Source organism: Sceloporus occidentalis, unplaced genomic scaffold, assembly GCF_023333645.1.
Source record: "Sceloporus occidentalis isolate IW3139 unplaced genomic scaffold, rSceOcc1.0.p SCAF_34, whole genome shotgun sequence".
In the NCBI taxonomy this organism is placed as follows: Eukaryota; Metazoa; Chordata; class Lepidosauria; order Squamata; family Phrynosomatidae; genus Sceloporus; species Sceloporus occidentalis.
In genome coordinates, this window is record NW_028317014.1 from 8,271,576 (window position 1) to 8,297,425 (window position 25,850).

Consider the following 25,850-nt stretch of genomic DNA (forward strand, 5'->3'; position numbering starts at 1 on the left):
GTCTGTGGTCTAAGGTCTGTATTGTATTGTGGCCACGACGATCATCCAGCCATGGTTGATTGAGTGACATTGGAATTGTTATATTACAACATGTGGCTATTTACAAGTTGACCATCCATTTCCGGGTGCCCTGTTCCTGCTATTAAAGAACTCGTTCCAAACACAATGAGTAATCCATGAAACAGGTTTTGCTTCGATTAGAACAGAACAGTAGATTTAAAGCAGAGGAGTTTAGCTTGCAGTCGTTATCCCCGCATACATACATGACTTGGCTTCTTTCTTGGTAATCTTCTTCATGCCCACGCCCCATCTCTGGACAGATAAGGGTCTAAAAAGACCACTTTTAACACAACCTTGTATGTTTTGTAATCCAAACATTTTTACAGTGTCGGTATGTGTTGGGCATTGTAGCCCAATGACAACCAGAAATCCCCATTCTCTTAGACATCAGTTATTAATGAAAGAAATGTACAGATTCTCCGACAACAAAAAGAGGCGGAAAGAACGTAAAAAGTCAATTTAAAAAATAACATTTGGGTTTTGGTTTTTTTTGTACTGTATACTAGAATAGCCATATCACTTTGTGTTATAGGCGATAAATCTAAATGATGAGGTTTAAACATTGATGTTTTATGTCTTGAAATACGTTAAACAAATAACCGTTTTGTGTTTTAAAACAATTATGTACCGTATTTTTTTATTTAAGTTTAGCATCAGATGTATATTCCTTTATTTTTCCTCTCTGAATCATGAAGCTTCTCGTTTGTTTTTTAACGTTCCTCACTCTGTTCTTCTTTTCCCCTTTCTAGTAGACCATGTTGAAATTTTGAACAGCAGAATTGTGGAATTTCAGAATTTATCCATGGGAAGTTATACATGGCCTTTCTGTAAATACCCTCTCCTGGCTTCCTCTTCCACCTCGACAGTAAGCCTGCTGCAACCTACATGTTAACCAAAAAAAACTAAATAATGGGAATGTCTGAAAACGGCACTATGAAAAAATAAAAAAAAAAGTTTAAAAACTACAGAAAAAAATACAAACATAGCTCTTAAAAACAGTTATACACGTAGGATATTATAATAGACTTTTGTAACACATTTACTTTTAACACATGTAATCATTCTGTGTGTACCATTTAAAGAGGATTATTGCATATTATTGATGGATTCATGGTTTAAAGTGTTATCTTACTGTTTCTGTTTACATCATAGTTAATTCATTTTAAGTGTGTATCATTATCAATTATTTGACACGATCTTTTTTCATTGTGATTATTACATGCGTTTTTTGTTTGTTTAACATTCTTTGTATTCTGAAAAACAGAGACAAAGTGGTTTGGAAACAGGCCTGGAATATGCTTTCAGGGACTTGCCATGTCTTTGGCAAGTCCCTATCGCTCTCTTTAAAGTAACAATTAACAAATAACTATTGTGACTATTCGTACCCATCTATAAAAATGAGCGAAACACATCATTTTAGTTTTCGGATTAGAAACAGAATTTGACGGCAGATAAGAACCATTTGGCTCTTCTAGTTCAGACCTTATTCAGTCCTGGTCTTGGATTGTGTCTAGATAAAGTGATTAATTGCAAATCCATAATTCTAAAGTTTTATTATTATCTTCAATATAATTTTATACTGAAAGAAAAAGCTGAACTTAAATGATTCATATAAATGTGGCAACCAGCACTTTTACAAAACAACGGTGTTAGAAATAAAGTGTTTTTGGCTGCATCCCCATAAAACCCCTTTTTTCTCTTTCAAGTTTTTTTTTCCCCCCCGATGCCATTCAGCTTCCTTTTTTCAGACTTTAGCACTTCCTACTTTGCACTTGAAAGAGCTCCACATGTTGTGTTTGTTGATGTTCCTCATCGAACCGCTCCTTTCAAGCAAAAACCCATCCCTTTGACCCATTAAAGGCTGCCAGTGTATGCAGCGTGCGTAGTGCCCATGTCCCAAGGCCCTAATGGTCCTCTGGCCACCAAGCTTAGCAGTCCACCTTGAACACTGTTTAAAAATGCATCTGGAGATCTACAAACTTGTTAACAGTTTCAGGGTTGGGATGCTGACATAAGCAAGTGCATCTCTTAATTGCAACCCTTGGAAAGAATTGAATACCAGTCTTGCCTTTCTTTATGTTATTACATTGAAGAGTTGTAAATATTTGTTCCATTTTTCTGTTTCTTGTACTCCTCCCTGCTTCATTTTTCATTTGACTCCAGCACATACCCCACAGCGTTTATATGAATGTATTCATACATGCACGTATTGACTGCATTGTTCCTTTTAGAGCTTCTATAAAAAGGGTAACTGAATCTGCCGGGTTCTCTGCTCTGATTGTCCCATGATGTGAATCCCCCGTTTATTTAAGAAATGAATATGCCTTTTACGATTTCAACATATGTAATTGCTGGCCCGGTCCATGACTGTTTGTTTGCAATGCGACGCCTGGGGACAAGATAGTCTGAAGAATTATGTTTCAACAGCACGTTACTAGCTCTGCATCAGAGGGATCCCCAATTGTCTGATGTAAACATAGAGAAACATAACTTGAATTACTTTCAAAATTTAAGAAGGCTTCATTTTCATCCACTTTGGCTCCTGTTTTCCAAAATGCTGCAACGATTTCTGTAAAAAGTGAACTGATTAGAGTGTTTTTCTGTTTAAATTGATGTGTTATCAAAATGAGTTTTGCACAGTGTGTGCCAGTGCCTCATTAAGAATGGGATGTAGTTTGTACGAGACCCGACGCATCCACACGGTATATGGCTTTATGAACTTAAAGGATGTTGGATCTTTTCTTTCAGTGCTAAAAAGTTTTGTTTTTTTTTGTATATTCTGACACATAATTGTAATCTTTTTATATATATATATATATATATAAATATACACATATATATATTAAACATCTGTCAGAGATGTATATATAGAATGTAACGTAATGGGTTTATTCCACAATGGCTGTTAATGGTCTCCAGTTGGTGTGACCAGGTATAGATTGATGAGTATTGTGAATATGCCTTTTATATTCCTCCTGTTTTAAAGGTGCATTCATTCATGGAAATATTTAATTCTGGAAGGGTTATGAATTAAGTGTATAGATTAAAAAAATGTACTTTTAAGTGCATCATGTTGGGTCAAAAGAAGAATGGATATTTAAATTATTATATTTAAATGATTTAACCTAGAAAAAAAGAATTTATTGAGAAGTGGCGGTGAAATGCTTCTTTCATGTTCCCACTTTGGTCTGCTTGAAGCACTGCCATTGAAATCAGCGGGAGATGATTGTGTACACACAGGGGGGGTTGTTAGCACAGCAAATAGCTGGAGGACAGGGAAAGGGGCAAATGCAGATTCTGCAGAATCCCCATGTATTTGCAAGGGGTCACCAAGAAAATGGGGGAAAAAAAGGAACCACTCGGCGATTATATGCGTTAAAGTGCATATGACGGAGGACATTTTTTTTTGGGGGGGGGGGGGGAGTTGTCCCAATTTCAGTGGCAGCTGGCTGAGGCATGGCTTATACATGATCGTGTGTATTCAACGCATTTCAATTCCATTATTAGGTTAATTTGGATATCCCTGATACTTTCCAAATGAATGCACCTTTATAACAAAACAGACCCCCTAGGCCTGTCAAAGATTAAAACGGGGCTTTGACCTTCTTCAGGGGGCACTAACCTGCAAAAACCTACAACAATATTATGATTTCAAGAGAGAATTTTAATGATGAACTTTCAGGGTAGCTTTGCTGGGAGCTTTACAGGATATGTTTCCATATATCTATATATATATTTCTGTCAGAATTATTTTTGATTTTTTTTTTTTTTTTTTGAGATAAGAATGAAAAGCTCAAAGCACTAAATTATTCACCAAATTTGAAACTATTCGGGCAAAAGAAAATGCCTTGTTAAGGTAGCACTATAAATACAGGTTGTGTAATGGCTCAAACTTAAACAAAAATGGTGTCAAACACCGCTAACGAGCATTTATAGTCGCTTAATAGTCACAAAACCGGTGACTCTAAACGTATAGGTTTTCTGATAAAAGTGCTATGTGTTAAAAAAAAAAAAAAAAAAAAATCTCCCGTGTTAATGAACCTATGTTGTCATATTTTTATTTATCCAAAGTTATTTCTGTTTGTCCAGTTCTCTCAGCCTTACGCAAACATTATGCAATATAGCTGAAACATGGATATAACGGGTCTTAAGGAGGGAAAAACTAAATGATTTTATAAGGATATAAGAAGTGTGGTTAAGATGTCTGCTTCTGGATGATGATATAGGTAAATAAGAGGGAGGGAGTAAAAAAAAATGTTTTGAAACAGTATTTTTTTTTTAATTTGTGAAATGTGATGTCATAATCAGCCATGTATTTTTTTTTCTTGATTTCTACATGTACCCATATGTTATTGTAAGGTATGAAGTTATGGTGAAAGTGTTTCCCTCCAGCTGTTAATGAACCGTGGACACTGTAATTTTCAAATGGCTACGAAAGCATCATGATACCACACTTACCAAATTTACAATGTACCACAACAGGACACTGAAGCGGATATGATGTCACACGAGGGCCCACGCCATTATGTGAGTTGAGTTGATGTGGCATTCTGCCCACAGAACACTCTTTATCATCATCATATCTTGTCATAAGCAGTGCACAATTCATTTGGCAGTTTCCGGTAAATGTGACTTTTGTCACAGCCAAAACATAAGCCCAGTTATCAAGACTGTCCAGACAAATTTGGGATTGTCGGCGGCGGTCATAGGATATGTAATGCACCAACGGCTTCAGGGTGACACTTTTGCCATCACTATGCAAACAAAAAAGCAGTTTAAATAATTTTTGAAAAAACATTATTTTTTGCTATGACCAATAATAGCGATCGTGAGAGGAAAGAATGCTATTTTCTCTTAGAGACCGAGATATGGTTTTTTTGGAAGTGTTTCGTGTTTTGTACATTTCTAGTCTTAAATAATCATTTTCATTTTGTATACGTAGCTGAAAGCACTTAAAACATTTGAGTTACGCAGCTGTTCTGGTATATCCACAGTATGTTCCCTTATATATAATTTAGCCTCCAGTGGATGGGACAAAAAAGTAGAAACTTTTATATTGAAGGTTATGCCGTGCTCCAACAGAAATCTGTTTGCCTTACAAATGAGACTCGGAGGCCTTAACGTACCATATTTTAGGGTCTTTGAAGTAGAGATGAGCTTGATGACTGTGGCTCTGTTGACAACACTTGACAACAGAACCAAAGGTTTCCTAATTTGTATAACTTTTTACGAGAATTGTTTTGCTGTTTTGTATAAAAGAAAACACGTTCTGCGGGATATTTCACTGCTAGGAGTTTCCTTATCTCCGCTTCTCAGCACCGACACTCAGGATGTATTAGCAGTGATACCAAGATCTCCGATATTAAAACTGACTAGTCTTAAGCCTGTTAACTATTTGTTACCAATTATTCTGGCATGCAAAAAAAAAAAAAAACCCCACAGTGGCTGCATTGTTGCTTAGTCACAGTTTATCGTATCCTGTATTTCTTACACAGGGATTTATTCTTTTAACCCTAACAATTCTCGCTTAAAATTTGGGGTGGCATTAAGACAAAATCTTGGAGGTAGGTGATTTAACATCTCTAACCCAGCCAAGGTTGATGCTCTTCTGGCTTCTCCCCAGTAATTCAACAGTGAAATCCTACCAATGGACTGGGAGAATTTTCCCCGAGTTTAAGAAGTCAAAGGGGAATCTCAAGAGTGGAGAATTTTGGAGCTAAACAAGACAAGACAATTTCAGCAGACTTTGGTCCAATAACATGACGTTTAGCAAATTAAGCTTGCAGTTGTAAGATATCAGAAAACATACATACATTTTAAACATATACAATATATCCATTATTTATTTTGGAATTTCTGCATTGTAAGTCAGTGCCAACTTTTCAGATACATTCTTTCCAGAAACAAGAGTTGTCACGCTATCCAGGACCCCAGCCATACGTACATATTTTTCAAATGAAAAAAACAGTAAATATAAAGCATAATATATGAAAGCGATTTGGAAAAAAAATTGCTGGTCACCTTTTTAAACATACAATTTTATTCACTCAACACTAGTAGGTTTAATTATGCATGATATGGGACCAACAGAGCCCTTCTTCAGGAGTATTCAGATTGACCCCCTAAAATGCAAAATGATGTTGGGTGACTTAAAAAAAAAAATCAAACTCACCGCAATTCATCACCACTCTCCCAGTTCCATGAATGAACGCTGTATTTACTCCAAACTGGAAATGTATTTTTATTCAGAAATAAGCTGTATCTTTTACTTGAGAGCAGAATGTAGTTAATACGTTGGTCAGTTAATACCTTAAGTGAAGTGTAAACATTAAATTTATATGTTGGTAATATAGTAATGCATATTTTTACTTGCATATTGTTAAGAATATATTTAATCATACTCCTTTTGGATACCTGTTTCATTAACCAATGAAATTCTTGAATTGTTGAAGAAGCGGCACTATCTTAAGGTTTAATAAGTAATTTCACATAAACTCCCTGTGTGTATACCGACAGATCCACGCAGAAGCATGATGTAGATAACAGATCCTAAAGTAGATTATATTAAGAGTTTGAGAACAAAATCTAATGTTTATGTAAAATTCTACAAGGCTAGATTCATTGATACATAATTATAGTGAATGGTTGTTGCAATAGCAGCTGGACTACAACATGAGCTACCTTTTGTATGCACTAGCTGTGATTCTTTTAAGTGAGGTGTAACAGTATGAGCTTGGTGATGTGCAGTTCGATAATATCAAAAAGATGGCATAGCTTTACGGTTTTAAAGATTCCTGCAGCTCCACGTCCACCTCTGATGGCTTTAACCAGTAGTATCTGTTGCAGGTGAACGGGTCATTTTGTTGTATCTGACACCTCCATCTCGGTAGACTAACTCTGTGTTCTATAATGTATGATTCAATCAAGATTCACCAAGTTTGCTATTTTGAGGGCAGAAAAAATAGGGACGAAAATATTTTACGGAATTCTGAAGGTATATAGTTCACTGTGTAGCTAGTATTTTTGGATTTCTTTGGTTCCAACTATAGTCTTGTTTTGGATTTATTGGAATGCCTGCTTTTAGACCCCTAAGTTTCTATTAACAGAATGCTAAATTTTACTTTACGAAATATTGCCAGTTTTGGCTCTGAATAAATTGTACTATTTTGGTGTATATTGAGGCACCCTGGAATTGGAGCCAAAAGGGGAGGGAGACCACAATCAGGTACACATAGCTAGGAACTCTCCAGACCCAGAGATCTAGTTTTAGTCCCACTGACCATGAACTGAGGGCACACAACTAATGCAGCTCATGTAAAAGGTTCTGTCTCAGAGCTCTTTACTTTAATTGTGTGGGTCGTATAGGAACAGGGCACTGGGTGTAATAAAATGCAGAACATCCAGAAATGGGAGATCAAGTTACCTGGAACAAGAAAATAGGATAGATTTGGCAAGGTTAGATAAATTTTAAGACCCACAAGCCACCCCAGTGATATACCTATGAATTAAACAGAACATCACAGGAGAGGTTTGCGTTATTAGATAATATCAGCGGATTACTTCCAAAATAAGGCTAGAGGTAACCGAATGGTCTTTCTGAATTGTATTGAATAGTACATTTACAAATTATGGATGAAGACAAGAAGGGCACTTTTTGCCATTCCTGAGAAACATCAAGTTGGGCATATAAAGAATTGAATGGCTTCCGGTCAAAAACTCTGCACCAAACATGCAAACTGCAAGGTAGTCCATAACTATGCCCAGCCCTTCAACTCCTCATAAACATAGATTTTCACTGAGTTCAAGGTTTCGGTTTTCATGAACGGTTCAGCGAAAAGACCCTCTTTGTCCACACCTGGTGTTGACCTTCAAGTGATATTTTATTGAACTCCTATTCAAGGGGTGTCTAGGGTAACAGTTTGTAGGGGCTGTTAAATTATGGGCCTTGAAGTCGGGGTCTAGAGCTTCTAGAACCATTTGACATGGTTAGGGTTGTTCCACAAATAGGCCTTAATTTTTCATGTAGGTTATCTTTACATTGGCTCGTGTGTACGTTCTAATTCTGTCTGAAAAAATGACAATATAAAGAAAACAAAATATTTTAATACTAATTTATTTGAGTGAGGTGTGTAAACACGCTGATTGAACTCATCCTCCGTGAAGGGGAACTAGTTGAAGTACCATGAATTTACAAACCTTTTTCCTAAATGAAGTCAACAAAAATACATCAATTGGGGGAAAAAAATCAATATAAAAGATCTGACAAGGGGTTTTAGTCTTATTTTATTTTTTTTAAATGGGGTTTTGTAGAAGATTATAATTAATCTTAATGGGCCTTTATTTGTGTTTGAGGAAGAAAACATGTTATGCATTTTTCCTGTTAACTGGAGCAAATAGCATAATCTGATTTTTTTTTTCTTCTCTTCATAATTCGGGCCCTATAACTAATAGATGCTGCATGTATAATATGTATATTAGGGATATTTTTTATTCCCTATACATGAAATGGTGCTTCAACAGTGTTGAAGATACAATATGCTGCAGTTGAACTGATTCAGTTAGTGTACGAATGTGTGAGACACAACTCTTTTGCACTTATGTACATAGTCCATAAACGGTAAAAAAAAATATATATATATATCTTGGAACATATTTTGAATATTAAAAATCCATAAAAACAGGAAATGTTTGTAAAGAGATAGGTATTACTAAAGCTTCGAAGGAGGCGTTTTACTATTAAAAACGGGAAAAAATATCAAAAAGCATGCTGTTGCTTTGCTGTTGCAAAAGCTTTGTAGCTCGCCATAGCTTACTATGCAGCGTCTGGTAAATCCAGATTTGTTGCATAAAGGCCTTTTTAATGTCCTGTGTTGCAAAACTGTAGTTCTAAAATTGAGGAAGAAGATCATCCTGTTTTCTAGAAAGGATATGTATATATACATGCCAGGCATACCAAGGCGTGAAGACCACTGTACCCTATGCTATAAAATAAAACAATGTTAAAATACTTTTGGTTGGGGCATGAAGAGTGGAGGTGCGGGTAAAACAGACACCGGTAGAGCCAACCTGAAGCGGTGCCTCTGCCTGGGGTAGATCTAAAAAGCTGGCGGTCTAAGCACATCTGCCATTATGCCAGACTTCTACCAAGGATCTTTAAAGGACTCTAAACATACAGATTAGTATTACATTTAGTAAAAACCATTACCTGTAAGTGGGATCTGTTTCATTTACATGGATGATCTCTTCTCTATTGCTAGGAATACAGTTCCAGGTCATTCTAGGGATTTGTACAATGGAAGAACCAACGTGAAAATCTTTAGCAAATGTTTAACCTCCCAGCTGCTGTTTTTGTCTTGAAAGAATAGGATTTTGCCTGTTACATGCCAGAACTGTGAGCCCCCCCCCCCCCCCCATTTCCTAAATACATGCCATCAATGTCCCTTGGTCTCTATGAAACGGCCAGTGACCGGTTATATAAAACCTTACTCTTGGGTCTTGAACAAAAGCCAAATCCCTCCACATTCCATCCTTCGTATAGGAACGCTTCAAATAGTATACTTAACGGATCAATTAAAAAAACAATAGGAGTGATAAGCCCTTAAATTAAGAACATTATTTACAAAAACATAGTTACAATAATGTGTATAGAAACAGGGAGAAATGTGTATAAATTACATGGTATAAATACACTTATTTTTCTAAATGCCTTACTCTGTTACATAAATAACTATAGAGACACAAAGTCGCATAAAAAGTCAAACCGCTGCCACTAGCCACATCCCCGAAACCAAAGGTGTCCGGCTGACCATTAAAAATGTTGGAGAAATGCTAAAGAATTATCCAAGATAACAGGAAATGTCTCTTAAGAAAATTAACTTACAATTATTGCCGTTGTAAAAAAAAATCCATTTATCAAGCCTCCACATGACAATCATTTTGCACTATTATTACCCCAAATGCTTTCTGGTTAACCCCCTTTGCTACTGATATTCACGGTCTGTCTTTCTGTGCTCAAAAAGACATCTCGCTGTGTTTCAGGACTCGCAAAAACATCAATTGCTGAAAAAGCTTTGGCTTTTTTTTCTTTCTTTCAACCTCACAATAAAATGAGATAATCTGACACAGATGTTCTAAGGTTCTAGCGATATTCTACTGTACACCAAAAAACAGCTCTACAATAGTGATGGAATCCATAAGTGTTTGTTGCCGCGGCTCTTTGTGTCCTAGCAGATGAGGGTATGATTGGTCAGTTAGTATGGAACATATACCATAAAATGGGCAAAGCATGTAGTATTTAGGAGCATTGAAGTCAACAGAAGTATCATTCACTGCAGAAACAGAAGGGGATTATAAACATGTTTATCAAATTGCAGTAAAGCCATAAGTACATGGGGGGGGGGGGGGTATGACATAGCCTGACAAACCTGCCTTAGTGTTTTCAATATGGGACACTCGGCTAAAGTAGTGAAAAGTCACTGGCCATGTCCCACCACTCAATATGTAGTGGCTTTACTTTACCAAGGCACATTGGTTGTGTGACTAAAGTTGGCTATTCCGTTTTTTAGGGTAATTTTACTAAGTGGTAATTGTAGACACATTAGTGCAAACTGGAGTGATTTGTATCAAAGACAACATTAAACCAATTAACCGTTCGTAAACCTCCTCCACTGTGCATCTAAGCGACACAGCTGTAGAGTTGTGCAGCCATGCATCATTATAACCGATGCATCCATTGCTGCTTCCAGTATTATTAATTGGTGTTACAGCAGCCACTTATAAAAGATGCAATAGTGCGGTATACATTATTTATTGGTGTCTGCCAGTAAGAACTATAGGGTATATGTAAAATAATTATGGTGCGAAGCAATATGCACCAGAATTGTTTTGTTTTTTTAATATATCCCCCCCCCCCATGTCTTTAATGGGAGTTTGGGTGTGAAGTGCCCTATTGATGCTATTAAGCATTACAGAGCTTCACAGCAGTAGAACAAGCCGTATGATGCTACTTTATAATCAGCCTGAGTGTTCAAGTGTGTAGACTGTCTGCGATATAAAAAGCAAGGCAAATAATAAAAAGCACCTTGTTCTAGGAAACAGACGGACAGTTCTTATGGGTTTGTATGTGGAGCCATTTCTTTATAACTTGCAGGGCTTCAGCAATCATGCTAGCAGTTCTGTGGGAGAATCAAAATAGTCAATTCACAAGAATTATCCTTTTTTATAGCAAGGCTCTGATCCTTACACTAGCATAGATGATAGCATGGGTCCACCTGACATGGAAGGGTTTTCTAGTCACCAGCAAAATGCGCTTTACGGTTGACAGCCAGGGGTATTTATTGAAAGTGATAAAGAACCATTTACAAACAGCTCAATTGTGTACTTCAGATTTAGAATGTAATAACATTCATTCCCTCAACTGCTACCATCATGATAAATGCTTGTCAGTTTCTCTTTTTTGCCAGATTATATTGCTGTAGTGCTTGTATGTGCTTTAGAAATGTGCATAATGCTACTCATTTTAGTATGTTTCTTCTATATTGTTGTTTATTTTTTGATCTTTTAATAAAGTATATAAAATTCTTGGTTACTGTGTTTGTACTCTACTCATCTCTGAAGCATCCACGGTGTTTATGGTATTGTCTGTTAATATTATCCAGCAAAAGCCAGGTGCTTGTTACATACATGGCCTCTCCCTACACAGCATATCACACAAGAGTGGTTCAAATGCATGTTCATGTTACGGGTTTGAGGATTTTTACTCAATTTTATAGCACATTTTACGAGTTGATTTTAATTCTACCAGTGCTTAGATTGGCTAGCAAAACAGTAATTGAATTTCATTTCAGATGTGGCAGGTTTTTATGACCTGCTGACTCCACAATACATGGTGTTTGATTTGCATGTTAATGCTGATTAAACACAGAATGAGTAGAGCTGCTGCCTCAGTCATTTACAAAATTGCCACCTATTTCAACTTGTTGCCGGTCGGTCTGGCCACTGCTGCCGGTAGTATGTAAAACACATATCCTTCACAAACCCTGAATGCAGTGAATAAATTCAACATACTGTGGGCAGCATTTGTCAGATTTACCTGCAGTTTATAAAATCCATAGTTGTTAGGTCCAGTAACATGCTTCTATCCTTAAAGTGTCTGTGATAATATATATATAAACTCTTAAAATGTATTGCCCGTATATGCACCGTAATGAATATAATAGTTGGGTGTTATCTTGTAATTGCCATACACTTGGCATATTCCCTACCCCCAGCTCGTTTTTCCTATCCCAAAACCCGCTGTAACATTAAAGTAGGTAAGTTCTATATTTGGTAACTTATGAAGTGTTTACTTTTAATAGGCATTGCTGTTTGGTCATGTTGTTTGGGGGCATTAGACTGTCCATTTAAGTGTCTGTTGACCTGCCGAGGCTCACTTCCGCGTGTCCCTGGGCTTCTCTATAGAAGCTGCTTTCTGATCATACAGGAGCTGGCTGTGTCCAAGAAGTGCAGTCACAGCGAGGATCATTGGAAGACCTGAAAAAGGTAAGCAGGGTGAGCCCTGGCAGGCAAGTAGATTGGCTTTTTTCTTACAAACTCTTTGGTTCGTAAAACTTTGCTTTTGATAAAAGCAATGTGTGCTTGATCATTTTTTTCTTGCCTCTTTAAGTCACAGCGTGACTCAAAACTCCTTTAAAGCGTATATTGAGCAAGTTAAGCGAGATAATGCATGCCTTTGATGGAGTGATTTGATGAGCGTCAAAACCACACAGCTTTAAAGGCAAGAATGCACTCCTTTTAAACAGGGCGGATACAGACAAGTGATACATAAAACACCCGTATCGCTCTGAGTAGTAGCTGAAAGCCACCAGACTTGTTTGAACCTTCCGTTCATACAAAAGGCCCATTAACCCCAAGCCATTACCAAACCTATTTAATTACTCGCACATCCAGTAATCCTATATTAGTGTATTTAGATAAAATCATATAAAATTACTGTATTTTAATGTAATCTGCATTTCAGAGCAAGCAACAGAAAAATATTACCTTACTATCCAAGGTGTTTAATAAACTTGCAGCTGCACTACAACTCCCAAGAAGATCAGCCAGCTAGCTGCATATACTCAGGCGGCTTTTGTGTTGGCACAAGCTGGGGCTTGAGGTTATTTCCCATTGTGAATATAAGTGTTACACATACTGCTCTGACATCTGCTGGCTAATCAATGTGTTGTAGCTGAACACACCTTTTGAGATTGCATTTCCCCATTTACACGGAATAGGATTATACAATAACATGATTTCCGCTCAGAAACATCTAGCTTTCTTACGCTTTTGTCGTGTGGCTGGCTCTCTTGACTTTACTATTGATTGATGTGGGAGAAAGAAGCTCTGTGACAGATCGATACAAGGTTTGCTTAACATTAGCCCACAAGAATAATTAAAGGTAATGGATTTTTGTGCAGTCACTTAGTGTATTAAATATGCATTAGCACTCTTGAGTCTTACAATGCATCGCGAGTAATAATCCTGCCATACAGTAACAGCGGAACAAACTCTGCTATGGCGTTTACGGTTACATAAAGCATATGATAACAACGTGCAGCCGAAGCATAGGCAATAATGATCCTTAGTAATCCGGCACAGGTGGGGACAATGTAGAGCTGCGACAAGCAAAGAGAGTCGCTTTGTGGTCTGAAGCAATGCTTAGGCTTGACTTTGTAAAGAGCCAAACACGCCTTACGTGGCACTGTCTGTAAAATGTATGAAATATCAAAGAACAATGGCAACAAGTAACTGAAGAAAATGAATGATTACAGGCAGGGCATCATTATCGTAACCAGGACTGTGTATCTCTTGTTGACACCTGCAGGAAGTGATCTAGTGAGTAATCCATTAATACAGCACTTAGAAATTACAAAAGAACACAAAGTATTTGAGAATTTAGGCCTCTACCGCTTCATTGCCATAAATGTGTAAAGAATATCAGGGCAACAAAGTATTTTTTATGTGGAACCGGTAGTGTTAACTTGTTGCCTAAGATGGACTAGCAAGATGGAAAATTCCATAACACTATATCGATGTTATGAGGTAATATAGATGTGCGGCCATTTAATTTTTTTTTTGTGGAAAAAGGTCTGCTGGTGGGCGCTGCAAGAAAAAGACAGCGGGCCCGAATATCACTGCCTCTGCACATGAATACCGCTCCCTAATGTAAACAAACCTGAAGCAATGTATTGATTTATTCACTGCCACCATGTTTCATAGCACTGCACTATAAGGGTTTATTCACTAACAATGAGAAATGTCATCTCACTGGTGTTACGCTGCATTGTGGGGGCCAGCAGTGCTGCTCATAAAGGTTTGTTCACTAAAGGGGCAGCTGCCAGGAGTTTTTTTTACTGTTCGCTATGGAGGGCCATCACCAGTATTAAGGGCTGAGCTGGCCGTGTATAATGCATAAGCCAATGGGCAAGGAGGCTGAAGAAATCTAAATCATTTAACTATACATGACACAGGGCTGGCCACACTCTTTGCTCAGGATCATATTTATTAAAAGGAAGCGAAGGACTCCTCTGCTCCACGAACTCTCCCTTTAACGAAGATGCCCTCATGGTAGAGGCGGTGGGTTTACCCTCTGAACGCATAGTGGATGAGGCGAGCCACCTCTCACCTCCTGCCCGAGTTCTCTTTAGAACGGATGTATTTCTCTCCAGACACCGCTGTTTTAGTGAATCCGCCCTTATATCCGGACAACAATAACACAACCCTGCCCGAAACCTTAATACTGTAACGCGTGCCCCTCCCTTACACACCCTCCCAGCGGACCGGAAGCGTTTCTAACAACTTCCGGATGTGTATTTCCGCCGCCGGTTGTCTTCATCCGCTTTTAGAATTTTTCTTCTACTTCCTTCCGGAGGCTCCGGACTCGGTGGTGGATCCGGGAACCACCCTGAGCTGCAAGGTGAGGAAGAGGCAGGGAGGCGACACGAAGCACAGTGTCCGGTATCGGAGGCGAAGGCTGAGGGAGAGGCGGCGAATTGGCATATCGTGTCTTGGCTTCCCAGGTATAGCCGATAGCGGTTTAGTGATGTGTGGCCCTCCAGGAAAGCGCAGACATTGCCGTCCGCAGACACCTCGGCTGAGGGTTATTGAGCTTTCATAGCGAATTCTGTGGGCGGTTTTGAGGTCTTCGTTTGTGTCACCGGGCTGTGAGGCGGTAATGGCCTCCCTCCCAAGCTGAGTGTTTATGGGAATGAAGCGTTTTATTGCCCCCTTTGCTTTCTGCTGTGTTGTAAGCTGCTCACCTTATCCTGTCACATAACACACGGGCTCCGTGGCCTTTTTTAATGGTTTCACCTTTGGTATATTATTCCGGTGGCATTACTGCCCAGTCTCTTCCCTGTGGGAGCACTGACTTCTTAGTGTGTGCCCACTTGTGCCATGCTTGCTAATATGCCCAGTGCCTGGTGGCTTAATAACGTTATACTTTTGGCGGCGCTGTAAGGTGGGTGCTTTTGCAGTGCCTGACAGCTTGATACATCTATGGTGACTGCAGGAAAGTTCTAGGCCCATCTCTTTTCCAAAATACCTTGATGATAGAAATACTACTGTTTTGTTTCTTGTTTTTTTAACCGAATTCTGAAATGGCCCTATGGGGAAAAACCCCAAAAATAGAGCTGTGAATAAAATCAGGGGGACTGGGTCAAAGAGCAGTGCGTTCTCTTTCTAGAATCATAAATCCGATGGCATTTTGTCGATGAGGTTGCGTTAATCAAACGTAAAGTGCGGTGTTCATATTTCTATGAGACATCCTCTTACTTGCCTTATCTTCTGTTTTATTTAGTAGATCTTGTGGGGGTCTGGAGGACTCCTCGAAAGATTCCTGTGGACATATCTCCAAACCCTTTTACTGGACACGAAACAGCAGTACCTAGCCTGTCACTCGTGTATGAAACAGGCCTCCTGCGTTTCTCCCCTGCCACCAGATCCTCGAGAAACATTGTCTTGCCAGCAGACCCTCGGAGGAGGATATGAACACGCTGAACTTCAAGCCTACGCTGTAACGACCTTCCACGCTCCATTCTGTTGTGCATGTTCTGTGTGAGCCCACGCTTCCGGGCCCATGAGGGAATACAAGGTGGTGGTGTTGGGCAGCGGTGGGGTTGGAAAGTCGGCTCTGACTGTACAGTTTGTCACAGGCACCTTCATAGAGAAGTATGACCCTACAATTGAGGATTTCTACCGTAAGGAGATTGAGGTGGACTCTTCACCCTCTGTCCTGGAGATCCTGGACACAGCGGGTACTGAACAATTTGCCTCCATGAGGGACCTGTACATCAAGAATGGCCAGGGGTTCATCCTAGTGTATAGTCTGGTGAATCAGCAGTCGTTCCAGGTGAGTCAGTCTGATACCGCAAAGGATTGTGTAAGCTATTTTCAACAGCCTTTTTTTTTTGAATGACACAAATACATTTTGTGTGTGCGTTGGAGCCATTGATGACAGCTGGAATCCGTGATTTATTTATTTACATACACACAAGAGCATTGATCTGCAGACAATATTTTGTGTAGCGTTGCCAGTGGGTTTTATCTCTGACTATTAAATTGTTAGTTATGCAAAAACAAGATTCTGGTACAAAGTTCTAAATGTTTTCAAATCACCTCTTCAGCCACCGGAATGTTCCTAGTCGCTGCACCGTCACATTGGTTACTATGGTGGTAAGGCCATTGGGTATATTGCACTACCATTCTTTTATATGGAGAGCCTCTGATTAATGTGCTTTGGCATATCTTAATGTGGGCCATAAACTAGTCTCTAACTTTATTACATTACATTGCTTTATGTGTTGCTGGTTTCACAGGCTTAAACAATATACAAAATACACAGCAGAATCTCTTCCTGATGTAACTTTGGAAACTCCCAATATACATTAGAGACAAACATTAAGGGTGTTATGGATACAGTGTAAGTCTGGTGCAGAACCCAAAGTGTGATGTAAATGAATGTAACTTTATGCCTCACATTTTGACTCCCAAGTAAAGCTATCGGACAGATTATGAAATGAGCTGAATGGCTGGAGTGAAAGCCCTACACTGGAAACAAAATGTGTAATACTATACACTATTTTGTGTGGATTGTTGGGGAACACACTGTACTACATGCATAATATATACCTACAGGCATGTGCATTCTATCAGTAAATGTCGGTATACCTCACAAGGACCCCATAGCCACTGCAGACCTCCGTAGTTAACACAGATCTTTTTTTTGGGTATCGGCCCGGGTTCCAGTAGCGTTTTCAGTGAGATACACTGCGTTTGCATACTCTGGCTGCCGACTGACAGAAGGCAGGTAGGACCACCAGGTATCTGAAACATTCCCATTCTTGTTTCCTGTGCTTTGCCCCTTGTTTCTGGGTTAAATGCTCATCCCCACTGCAGCTCCCATATCACTGGAATGGAACCCAGTGAAACAGGACAGGGTACCGGCAGCAGTTAGTCACTTGGATGCCAAATAGGGGTTTCTATTGCAAGCCATTCTTTGTTGTTGTAAATGGAATCAGACATTTAATAACTTATTACAGAATATATATACGTTGCTTGTTTCCAATGTACGTAATGAGGTTTAGATTATTAATACAGGTGCACATGTGTAGGCGTCCACCTAAGTTGGCTTATTTTTGGTGCAGTCTGTAGACACCCTTCTAAAACATGTTATGGGACAGAATGCGTGTAGGTAAATGGTGACTCACATGGAGGAAGATATAGTAGTTTTAGGAGGTATGTGCTATGAGTTTGCCCAGTCAGTGCTTCCAAACAAAGGGTGAAGCATCTGGAATGAAGCCTCTAAGAAACCCGACACTAGGGCTCCTTCATAAAGTTTCCCTTTTTCCTGTTATAATTTTTTTTCCCAGTGTTTTCCTTTACAGCAAAACAGGAAAAACATGTATGCAGATAATGCTAGGAGCTGTTATTGACCCACATGTTTTTTGCATGCATTTTAATCTGCTTTAATGCTATCCACTAAAATAGTAAGTGCATCGGGGTCCATAGAGATCCTTGAACTAATTGCTAATTACTGCAGATTTGAGATCGTACATTCAGCGCAGAAGACAAGGCATTGTATCAGCCTGCACATAAAATGCTCCCTGGACTTTAAGTAGCAAAATGTTGTTGACCGTAAGGGACAAAGAACATTAGGCTTTGTAGATGAATTAATGACATTTTAGGACTTGGAAGAAACTTTCTTGACGTTATAGGTTTGTCATGTTTGTACTGCATTATATTTACAGTACTTCTGTTCTAATTGTGTATCGGTAGGTTGGATAACCCAGTTCTTTAATTAGCTAAAAGATATTCGTCCCACAAGGAGTGGTAGTATTCTTCTAATGCGATCACTGGGTTTGTGCGTCCTTCATTTGAGTTTGTCGGCCCGGTGTTAGAAACGAAGTCCCTGGCAATCTAAAAATGCCGTATCCTAGGCCGCATCTGTGTTGTGACTTGTGCCATTTAAACACAAATCTCAAGTTGAGGAAGCAGTTTTAAAGTTCTTATTTGGCACTACTGAAAATAGGTCATTTTTGTACTTATATTAATTAAAATAAAATAAAAATGTGTCCTATAAATATGTAAGAATTTGGCTACAATGTGATAAAAGTCCAGCCTCAGTGAGCTTCTCATTTGACCTCAATGCTTAGTAAACAAGTGGAGGTCATTTTGCTAATTTAACTTTGCATTAAGCAGGGCTAAACGTTTACATACACATCTTTCCATTAAAGGACAATGAAAACAATGCATTTTGAGCCTGTACATGTACGGGCTTTGTCATTAAGGGGTTAATATTGAAGTAAAAAAAAAAAAAAACTGGTAATGAGGGTGGTGTCAATGAGTGATTCTTATAGAGGCAAAGTTCCGTATTTAACAAAGGGGAAAGGGTTTTTGTTTTTTTTCTCTCACATCAGCTTTTTCATCTCCAGCTATGTATATATTGTATGTATAAGTCAACGTGGGTTTTGTATACCTGGCACTTACAATATTTATTTCCACTTTCTGATTTATTTATAGGACATCAAGCCAATGCGGGACCAAATAGTCAGAGTCAAGCGGTATGAAAAGGTGCCACTCATTCTAGTTGGGAACAAGGTAGATCTGGAGTCTGAGAGAGAGGTCATGGCAGCAGAAGGCCGATCTCTAGCACAGGAGTGGGGCTGTCCGTTCATGGAGACCTCGGCCAAGAGCAAGACAATGGTGGATGAACTGTTTGCCGAGATCGTCAGGCAAATGAACTATGCATCTTTGCCTGAGAAGCAGGATCAGTGTTGTACAACATGCACTGTTCAATGAGAATCTTAGAGGACCTCAAACACGGCCATAAAGAAACAGGTCGGTTCTGTACAAAGTATGGGGGATCTTTTCATATAGCTAGATATGGTGGACATGAGCTGCAGCGTTAAAGCCAACATTGATTACTTAAAATTAACTGAAAACCTGTGATATCGCTTGATTGTGATAGATAAGGAAATCTAGATTGAGTGAATTAGGATCTTATCTTTCTGTGTGTTTTTGGATTGTAGGTTTTTTTTTAGAGTGTAGGTGTGTATAATATACACACAGGTAAGTGTTTTGATACGTGTGATTCATGTGTTGATTCAGTGACTGGCTGGGTGTTAGTATTGCATATCATATTGAATTTATAAGTTTTAATGGTGATTTGAAATAGACTGACATGGGATTGTTTTAAAGCTTTGTTACAAATAGAGTAAAGAATCTCCTAGTTCTTTTAAAGGCTCTAGTACAGTGCATCCCACACCCCCTGGCAAATAAATGCTTGGTGACGGATTCCCATAATCCTTTCATTTACAAACCATTAGACTACTGGGACATGTTGACCACATTCAACTGCTGAGTTTGCTTACTTTCTATGTAATCTGTCTGTGATTTGCATCATGGACATAACAGGAGTTTACAGAGCGTATGGTGGTCCCAACAGACATGGGGTTTGCTGCTTGTTTTTAGCCTGAGCACTTTTGACAAAGATGTGGCTCACCTCCCTGGAGCAATCGTTATGTTTATGTAGCCTTGGGAATTATGTCGGTCAGGTATTACCATCTTGTGTCTCACTGCTTTTTGCCTGGTCCTGATTTATTTATATTGATCTCACATGTGCTTTATGATTCCTTAACATGCATCCTAATGAATCATAGGCTACATTGGCCAGGCATAGCATTTTCAAGGGAATATATTGCAGTTAAAGCAAAGTTTATTCCTGTAGATTTTTTATTTTTTTTAAGCCACAGCTAATAACGAATGCATTTCACCTTTCTTTCCGCAGATAACTCAGAGGACATTTGCACAGCGACCGCTTCAGAGGACTTAACAGCCCAGGTTGCAGATCTGAGCCTTGAAAAACCTGTCTGCACAACAGCACATTGCCATAACTGTCATAGAACGCTCATGGTGTGTGACCATCACACTCGCCCTATCGCAGCTGTGCTTAGCAAGTTTACTATAAGTTAAAGAGATCCCCATTAGTTTCTCTCCTCCTTATAGAACCTTTTCTAGCATTCTAAATTCCTATTAATAGCTAATATGCAACAGTTCCTCTTTTTAATATTTTATTTTGTTAATCAGTTTCTGAAACATGTATTTATTAAATACTTACTCAGTATTACCTATATAATGCCTTTTTAAAGACAGTTTTAACAGAGGATGATAGAGCCTTAATCACATGGTTTTTCCTGTATATTACCTCACGTATGCTCTTTAAACCTTTCAGTGTCAGGTGGCCAGCGACACATTTGTGATTTTATTTTATTTTTTTTACACTGAAGGGGTTAACTTGAGCATTTATTTTCCTTCTTGAAGTGATCGGTGAATACTTTTCAGATTGTTTACGTTTAACAGTGTCAAGCGAAGCTGCTCGAAGCAAAGTGGACCCGCTTAGTGCTCTAAAGTTGGCGCCACATGCCCTTCTGCTGACAATTTAACCGCTGTCGCCAAACGGCAAACTGAAATCTGTACAAGACAGTAGAAGTGTGTAGAAGCTGTCGTTCACCAGCTGTCAGTCAAGAGCAGCTTTTAGATTATACGAGTTGAAAGCTTCCTCCTTTTTTATACTTCCGGCTTGTCGGTGGGCAGCTGCCTTTCATCTCCAGAGTAAATTACAATGGAATACTGACCAACACACCACTCTGGCACTGAAAGGCTTAAACTTACTCCTGGAGTTGTCCCAACCCATGAAATGTTTTAACTAAAGCCTTTCTACTATTATTAATAATGGTTCTTTGTTTAAGTGGTAGGTGGGCTTGTGCAGGAATCCAGTGGTTAGAATACAAATGTTTTTTATTTTAGAAACCCAACTCCCCATTCCCTGCTTGCTTTTTTGTTTAGTTTTGTTTTTTGCTATTTCCCTGTTCCGTTTTGTAGCCTGCGTTTGACCGTTCCTTAGGACAGGGAAGTTAAACTTATTTTGGGTATCTCAATAGTAATGAGACTCAAGTTGATATCTTTTCCCCAAGCTGTGCACAAATAAGTCTATTGCAAATAAAATGATTTTACTTTTTTCTAGTTCATGGTGGTTGTGTTTTTGAGTACACTTAATATTGCTTCCCAGTTGCTTACCGCTCCTGCACTCATCGAGGCACAGGGTACTAACAATTTGTGCTTTAACAAGCTGATTTGCTTGATGTTTACCGGATCTGCACGTTTCTTTTTCCAGAATACTTGAACATTTAAACTTAGGTATTTACAGTTTATTTACATGTGTGACATGCATACAGACCATGAATTGTAAACTTTCCTGGCAGTAGTAAGGCTTTAACAAAAATGATACACTCACATAATGTTACATGTATTATAGTAATTTTTTTCTTTTTCCTCCTCAATCACTTGCCAAGTTTTTATATGTGTATTTTTTTTATTTATTAGCACACCTAAACTGTATAGGAAATCAGATAACCAAAGTTAAAAAGCAGCATGGCCAAACATTTATTGATCAGTAAACTCCTTCGATTGTCTGAGCACGATGGTAGAGGTATGGCATTGCTGAAGTCATCTGCTATAAAAAGCGTATGTTAAAATTAGTTGCCTAGTCTCCTGATCATCCTGGTGGCAGATAACTTTTAAAGCTAGCACGAGAATCATATTGCACCATTGGGAAAACTACTAAACTCCGCTAGATCGTCATGTCTTCAATGCTCTTTCCTTTTTTTCTGAATACATTTGCGCACAGTTTTGTGGCTTGCCTCAGTGTTGAACCCGCTGGCCAGTTTGTTGTATGAAAATGAGAGGGATTATAACATCTGCAGATGATGGCCAGGGACATTGTCCTGTCTGGCAGGCTAAGGTTCCAGCAGCAAATACTCTTGTGTTAGTCCTGAACCCAGCAGTAGGGCATTTTCACGTTTTCAGCCCCAAAATTATTATGTTATAGCCAATCGTATTGGTAGACTTGAATTGTTGCCTTTCTAAATCAAAAGGAGTTGCCACCCCATACTTGATACTCTGAAAACCGAAAATCAAAAAAAAGGGGAATGAATTTCATGGGGCTGAGATATCATTGCAAAGTGTGTCTTAATCTCTGGAAGTATGATTCTAATGTTCAGACTTAAAATAAGCCCGTTTGCAATAAAGATTTTACTGTAAGGAACTATCCAGTTTTTACCAATGGTGCAATTGTACTTTTTTGATAGACTGCGTAATCTGTGTCGCAATAAGGGTTATTCTCTTGTAAACCGAGCAATATGCTATACAAAGTAGGATCAGATTCATAGTACTATTTTAGAATATAGTTTTGGTGAGATATTAAAATCTTTTCTTTAGTTGCATTTTCAGGTCAGCTTACACCATAATAATAGAGGTATGTATGTGTGTTTCTCTAGTATCCATCATGCTCAATAATTATCTGAGGCAAAAATACTTTTAGCCTGCACTTTAAAACGGCCAAATCCTTTTTTTATTTTTTTTCCTCAAGTCTTAATGATTGGTTATTAGAAATGTATAGTTACAGCACATAGTAATAACAAATCCAACAAAAAAATCAGACTCCCCCTTGTCCTTTTATATCACTAAAGTGAAATTGCTTCCAAATGGTTTGTTGGGGGGAAAGCTTCAACGTAACGTGCAGTTCATTGACAGTGTGGTAATTCTGTTTTAGGCAACTGTTTAAGGTTTGTTTAAATATTAGATATGTTTTGATATATAAATGGTTTATTCAGCACATTAGATGGGAGATTGGGACCAAATGTTTCAAAGCCTCCTAATGAAACTGCATGTGGTATGGCTATTGGAGGCCAAGCTATAGTATTCAAACAAACTTACTGTCTTAATTATGACATCAGTAGGGGGTCAGATTACTTTGCACAAACTCTGCAAAGGTGTCTCGTACATGGACATTGTACTGTACTCTTGGTCGTGTAAAAAAAAAAAAAAAAAAAAGTATGAACTGAAAACAAACCTGTGATGGAAATTGATTCAGTTTTGTCATTTTGTAAAGAAACCCTACAGTTCACCGTTTGTAATTTTTTTTTTTTTTTTATATATATGAAATAAATCTGTATTAATTACTTGAGTCGGTAGTTTTATTTCAGGCAGCATATGGGCAAAGCAAGTTCTGTGTAACCTACTTACCCTATACACCGATCAGCCATAACAATAGGACCACCGACAGATGAAGTGAATAACACTGATAATCTTGGGGGGGGAATATATTAGGCAGCAAGTGTATATTTCGTTCTAAAAGTGGATGTGTTAAAAGTAGGAAAAGCATGAGGATCTGAGCAACTTTGACAAGGGCCAAGCTGTGATGGCTTGATGCAAACGATCCAAGAATGGGAAAAGTGGTGACCTGGTGATGGGGTCATGGGTGCCCAAGTCTCATTCATGCACATTGGGGGGGGGGGGTGTAGGCCTACCTTCGGTGTCTGGCTTAGTATATAGTAGGGATGCACCGAAATGAAAACTGGGCCGAAACCAAAAATTCACCATTCACTTGGCTGAAAATGACCCCGCCCCACCTTTTAAAAATATCTAATCCCACACTTTTATTAACACAGCAAAATTGGATCCAAAAAATGTAATAATATATATTAATATATGTGGGTTCATAGTTTCCAAATGCGAATGCCACACCTCGAATCAACTCCAGACGTTTTGCTTTTGATTCCTTGAAAAAGAGGGGGCTACATATTAAAGAGCTGTAACTCCTAAACCCTTCCTCCAAATTGGATGTGAATACCCTCAAATTAAAGCTGAGAGACTGCACTTTAACTGCATTTTTAGCTGTAACTTGAATTTATTTTGTGTGTGTGTATGTGTATATGCGTGTAAATCATGTATTGTTTGTGGGGGGGTGTAGGGGCCCCAGTTGCTTTATCCTGGGCCTACGATGCTGTTAAGAAGCCCTGAGGCTACTGCCATGATCTCTTCCTCCTTACAAGTTGTGAGAGCGACAACCGCCTCTCTGCTTCTTCACATCTGCTCTCATCTGGCTACAATGAGAGGAGTATCAGCTAAACTTTGGTTGGCTGAGAAATCTCTGCACAGGATACTTCATTACTATAGTAATGAGAGGTCTAAATAATCATGGGTTACACATAAATACAAAAAATATGTCCATCATGTGATAGCCTTTTAGATTTTATGGATAAAACTTTTAAAAAACTTGGTTTCATTAATTTTTACTTACTAGATAATGCCTGCTGAAACATAGAACGTACCTATAAAGAGAGATTACCATCCACAAATAGCTGCAGCAACAATTAATATATATTACTTAGAAAGTACTTTGATATTCAAGTCTAAACTTGATGAAATTAAAAAATGTACATTTCAAAGCCTGTTTTAAAAATAAATGTTAATAATACTTTAACTAGTTCACTGTGGAATACTGTGGTGCCATAATAATGAATAATACGGTAATGATTACAAGCATGCAATACCTCATTTTAGTCACTAGGTGTCAGTCACACTTCACCGACCCAATATATAACTTCCAATTTAATTATTCAAATCTAAGGTCTTTGTTCTTAGAGGGACATTACGGAGTCATCTTCAAAGAATGAATATTACAATACTGTGTAAGTACTTAAAAATGCAGTCTTTAGACCTGTTAATAAAGTGACATACTTTCAGGAGAAGCTGCAGCTCCAGAGCAGCAGCTCAACTCACCACCCCCCGCCCCGCTTTCCCTTTTTCATTATCAGGAAAAAGCGCCACTAAAACCAGTGGGAGTGCTTTCTGTGTCACCCCCCGGAACGCTCTCTGAGCCTTTGTTAAAGCTGACTGCCACGTGGGTTTATCACACGGATGCATGCAACATGTTGGTCAAAGCTGGCGAAAAGGGGGTAATGCATAAAGTGAGATTCTGCAGAATCATACAAAACTATACAAAAAAAATAAAGGAACCACTCAGCTATCATATCCATTAAAATGCATATGGTGGCTGGAGCGCCCCATGAAGCAAATCAAAGAGCTCAGGCCATCAATGAGTATACATGTCGGAATACTTTCCAGGTCCAGTTCTTGGGAGCTTTAGACCCAGGCATGTAAATTTGCAACATACTGAACATACGTGTAAGAGAAAGTGTCCTACACCGGAAAACAACCGAGCTTCATATCAATGAGCAATGATGTTAAAGGGGTAGTTCGCATTTAAAGGGTAATTGTGCTGAGGATAGTGAATTGTCTACACACACAGATAGTGTCTTGCTGCTGGGGATGTGCCAAGCCTATGACACGACACACACTGGGATGCAGCTTCACTGCCAGCAGATCACACCGACTCTCACGAGCCAAGG

General features: G+C 38.7%; 1 protein-coding gene across 1 annotated transcript; it reads left to right on the top strand.

Annotated features, from left to right (window-relative positions):
- The first annotated feature begins 16,177 nt into the window (after positions 1-16,177).
- Positions 16,178-19,398, top strand: LOC149298218 (ras-related protein Rap-2c-like). Its single transcript, XM_089487597.1, has 2 exons — positions 16,178-16,450; positions 19,120-19,398. Exons 1-2 carry the CDS (start codon positions 16,178-16,180, stop codon positions 19,396-19,398), a joined length of 552 nt encoding a protein of 183 aa, XP_089343723.1.
- Positions 19,399-25,850: the final 6,452 nt, after the last annotated feature.

Coding starts and splice junctions, on each gene's coding strand:
- LOC149298218 (XM_089487597.1), top strand. CDS start 16,178: ATGAGGGAATACAAGGTGGTGGTGTTGGGCAGCGGTGGGGTTGGAAAG. Junction 16,451..19,119: donor TGAATCAGCAGTCGTTCCAG/GTGAGTCAGTCT, acceptor ATTTATTTATAG/GACATCAAGCCAATGCGGGA.